Here is a 4,499-nt window from a genome sequence, read left to right as displayed (position 1 = left end):
TATATACTTATATTTTAAATACAAAACATAAATATGTACGCTGTTACAAAAAGGTAAGACCACAAATATTAACTTTCAATTTGCCTTTTTTGTTTAACAATATATATATACAGTGAACATTTTTTTCATGTGAGTAAATGTTAACTCCACATCATTTTTTCATCACTGTATAATGTGGCTCTGTATGAATGATCAGATTTTTCTTAAACCGGTTTCCTTTTAGAAACATTTAAGTTTTTGGCCCTTTAAAAAACACTATTACCACAATCACGACAATGACCATATTTGGCACAGGAGTATTAATGTATGATAAATCTCTGCAAGAAGAACTGATGTGTCTAAAAGTGCGTATATTTTAAAGTTTGATATTGCAAAAATGACTTCTAAAAATGTTGTACTATTTAATATTCTCACAGTATATGTGAATATTTGTTTTCCATATCCTCACCAACTCCAAATATAATCAATATTTGTCTTTTCTAATTGTATAGATAAAAAATTAACTCTTATTTTATTCTCGATAGATCTCAATTCTGTGAGTATATGCTATTACTTCTTTCTTTCAGATGAGGAAGCTTAGGCTTACAATGTGTACCTGACAATTGATAATTGATGATTCTTCAGGCAGCACAGCTTCCCGGTAACACCACCATGAGGATTCTAGAACAAAACATTAGTATTTTTTAAGAAAAAATTGAATCATTTTCCTCAAAAAAACTTCTAATATAACAACTGCTTTCACTTTAAAAGCAGTTGCTATATGCTGGGCACTATTCTGGGCACTGTACATGTATTAACTCATGTAATTAAAGTAATTTTGTCTTTGTCTTTTCTGAGTATAAAAAGATAAAAGTTGCTCAGCACAGTGGCTCAGTTCTGTAATCCCAGCACTTTGGGAGGTAGAAGCGGAAGGATCACTTAAGCCCAGGAGTTCGAGACCAGCCTGGGCAACATAGAGAGATCCTATCTCTACAAAAATATTAAAAGACTAACTGGGCATGGTGGCACACACCTGTAGTCCCAACTACTTGGGAGTCTTAGGTGAGAGGATCACTTGTGTCCAGGAGTTTAAGGTTGCAGTGAGCTGTGATCGTGCCACTGTACCACTGCACTCCAGTCTGGGCAGAGTGAGATCCTGTCTCAAAAAAAAAAAAAAAAGAGAGAGAGAGAGAGAGTAAAGTTACCTTAAAAAAAAAAGAACATAAAAGTGCGGAGAATAAACAGTAAAAATTGCATTCAAAAATCTCACTCTTGTTCCAAGGTCTTTTTTTGTTTCACAACTGCTGCCAAGGGCACTCTGCCCCTCAACAGCTAAGGACCAGACTGCAGATGAAATGGAGGCTAGGGGAGGGACGACTGATGAAGGAGTTATCCTGGGAGTGGAAGACTGGAAGAGACAATTCTCGAAAGAAAAAGTAAAAACGTTCAGTAGCTGTAGAAAAAGAGGTAGCTCCTCCCTAGTAATCAGAGTCAAGGAAATAACATTTTTCCCTTTGGGATAGGAAACAACAGAAAAGACTGACGGGGCCAAATGTATAAGTAGGGGGCGGGGAGGGAGCAGAGGGTGGGCCCACTTCTGCCGCGCTTTTGGTGGGAGTGGAAATTAGGGACCCGAGCTCACTAGTGACGTAGATCTCATGTGACCAGGAGTCGACGTGTGCAGAAGTCCTGCTAGTCTGGTCCTTGTTCCCGTCTGGATACCAGCCTCCTTCAGCAGTGCAGGCGGTCGGACCTCAGGCCAGTGGAAGGAGTCAAACTTGCGGCAATTTTGCAGGTTAGTGTGAATGTACTTGTTGACTGGAGATTTCTAGTGTGGGGCGGTTTAGGGCAGAGACTTGTGGGAGTGCCAGTCAGGTCCGTCTCTCCACTCTCCACCTCGAGGTCTACAGGAAATGATGACCCTTGGGAAGGGGACTAGGAATCCTAGGAGAAGATCAAGGAGACTTGTGATAGTTTAAAAATAATCATCCTCTGCTATCTATGACTGCTTTCCGGACCCGCACTCTCCTCCCGAACCCCGCCTCAGTCTTAAAGATAGTTTGGAAATAATCTGCTTTCTCACTCTTTGTTTAATGAGAAAAACGAACTAACTTGCACTGTGGAGAGAGGGTGAACTGGGAGAAACAAAAGGTGGGAAACTTTCCATAACCGAAACCCTAAAGGAGGAAAGCTATGTGTGTCAGTTTCGGGTGCTGGTCAGCCCACCAAGGGCTCTCCCCACCTCCACCATCCCCTCGCGTTTCCCGTTTGTCTGCAGGTCTGTGTTTTTACCAAGACCCAAAGGTGGAAAAGGAGGAGGAAGAAACTGACCCGGTCAGTGCCAGGTAGGTGAGAGGGGCATTATAAAGTCTCCTGGGGTAGAGACAAAGGTTGTAAGCTCCACTTTTCCTGCTGGCTCCCTTCCACCCCACCTCATTCCCTTCTTTTTTTCTCTCCCCTTTCTCCTTTCCCCTCTTCCTCTACCTGCCAGCCACCTTTCTCTTTTCTGGGCTGGTCCGCGTATTAGGCCCTAAGGGGGAAAAAGGATTGGGGAGGGCTGAGAGGCGGAAAGGACGGCGGTGCAAAAGGTTAGAGGGAAGGACAAGAGAGAAGTGCGGAGGTGGAAAGTGGAGGTAAGAGGAGTAGGGAAGCTGTGATTGCTGACTAGGCTTCTTAGGTGGAAGATATTTTATAATAGCTCTGAATTTTAAAAAATGCTAAGACCTCTGCCCATGGCACGTGTCCACTCACCAAGTGTTTAATCTTTAACTTACTGTCTTCTTTTTGCTTTCCAGAAGTCATTGTATTCAAAGAGGAATAAGAAAAAAAAAGGAAGAAAAGAAGAAGGAAGGAAGGAAGAGAGGTAGATAGATACAAGATGAAATCCTGTCAAAAAATTGAAGGAAAACCAGAAAATGAGAGTGAACCAAAGCAGGAGGAAGAGCCAAAACCTGAGGAAAAGCCAGAGGAGGTGGAGGAGCTGGAGGAGGAGGCCAAAGCAAAAGGAGCTTTTAGAGAGAAGCTGATTCAATCACTCCAAGAATTTAAAGAAGATATACACAACAGGCATTTAAGCAATGAAGATATGTGTAGAGAAGTGGATGAAATGGATGAGATAAGGAGAGTCAGAAACAAACTTGTAGTGATGCGTTGGAAGGTTAATCGAAACCATCCTTACCCTTATTTAATGTAGTTTACCTTAATTTGTATCTGATATTAACAATACCATATAGCTTGCTTTTTATTAGCATTTTCCTCATATACCTTTGTCCATATTTCTACTTCTAACCTGTTGCTGTTAATGATTTTAGATGTATCTCTGTATCTCATGTATCTATCTGCATCTCATTGGTTATTGTATTTTGAACCAATCTACAAGTCTCTGTCTTTTGGTAAGAGAACTTTACTCATTTGTAAAAAAGAGGTTCTTGGCAGGATATAAAATGGAAAAAGGCTACTAAGTAATGTGTGAATATCTTATTTTTGAAAGGTAAAAAGTACATTTGTATATTACATATATGGACATAACTTGTGAAGGATGAAAGAAAGTACAACCTCTCAGTGGTGGAATTATGAATGATTTTTCTTCTTTTGCTTATTTGTATTTTCTATATTCCTAAAATTAACACGCATTATTATTGCTAGAATAATAAAAGTTTATAACAAAAAGAAGCAACAAGCAGCACTTACTAGTTTATTTCTAAAAGTATTGGGACATTTAATATTTGTTGACAGAACTTTAGAAGAAATGTGAACTTCAAAGTAACACCGGACCACTTAGCCAGAATAATAAATTTTACATATTTTCTCATCTTTAAAATAAAATAATCTCACAAGAATTTTGTGAGGGCCAAATAAGGTAATGACTGTGAGCTATGTTTGACAGAGTATTGTTCCCATCCCAGCTCTGTAAGAGATTAATTTTAGCGATTTGGAAGGATGAAGAAAGTAGTTATTATCTGTGACTAAGAACAAACCCAAACAACCATGAGGTGGGTGCCACCTTTATGTTTATTTCCTGATATGCCTGCCCAGCCTCTCATGCCCCTGCCCTTGATACTACCATATATACTGGGTTTTCTGCCCCTTCTGCTGGGTCCTGCACCTTCAGGCCCCTATCACTATGTATGTGCTAGAATTCTCAAATATATTACAACATATTTCTTTGGCACCCCCAGTAAGCTAAGTTCCCAGACTGACCTTTACAGAAGTGAGGAGATTGCCCATCACTTGAATTTAGATAGACACTTATGCAGTACCACGTGAGTCATGATGTCTTTTAGATATCTTGGCAACTTTGGGATTTTAACTTTCTCCCCATAAGGCTCAGACATGATAGGTCCATCTGGGAGTTGGACCAGAAAATAAATCTGAGTAACATACATTACACTTTAGTAAGAATTGCTGCCCTGGATCTGAAGATTACCATTTTATCTTCCTGACACCTATTTCCTTAGGATGAATGATCTCTCCCAGAAGACTAGTGTCAGGGCTTCCTCATCAGTTCAACAGATATTAGT

At 40.0% G+C, this 4,499-nt stretch overlaps 1 protein-coding gene across 1 annotated transcript; it reads left to right on the top strand.

The window, feature by feature from the left end:
- Positions 1-1,556: 1,556 nt before the first annotated feature.
- TCEAL9 (transcription elongation factor A like 9) lies at positions 1,557-3,655 on the top strand. Its single transcript, XM_032269293.1, has 3 exons — positions 1,557-1,774; positions 2,258-2,324; positions 2,775-3,655. The coding sequence occupies exon 3, from the start codon at positions 2,858-2,860 to the stop codon at positions 3,170-3,172; it is 315 nt and encodes a 104-aa protein (XP_032125184.1). The 5' UTR covers positions 1,557-1,774; positions 2,258-2,324; positions 2,775-2,857; the 3' UTR covers positions 3,173-3,655.
- Positions 3,656-4,499: the final 844 nt, after the last annotated feature.

The sequence above is a fragment of the Sapajus apella genome, unplaced genomic scaffold, assembly GCF_009761245.1.
Source record: "Sapajus apella isolate SASKATOON/1434 unplaced genomic scaffold, GSC_monkey_1.0 scaffold191, whole genome shotgun sequence".
In the NCBI taxonomy this organism is placed as follows: domain Eukaryota; kingdom Metazoa; phylum Chordata; class Mammalia; order Primates; family Cebidae; genus Sapajus; species Sapajus apella.
This window is presented reverse-complemented; position numbering and strand designations above follow the sequence as displayed.

What these genes read in the sequence shown, in the direction of transcription:
- TCEAL9 (XM_032269293.1), top strand. Translation starts at nt 2,858, where the DNA reads ATGAAATCCTGTCAAAAAATTGAAGGAAAACCAGAAAATGAGAGTGAA.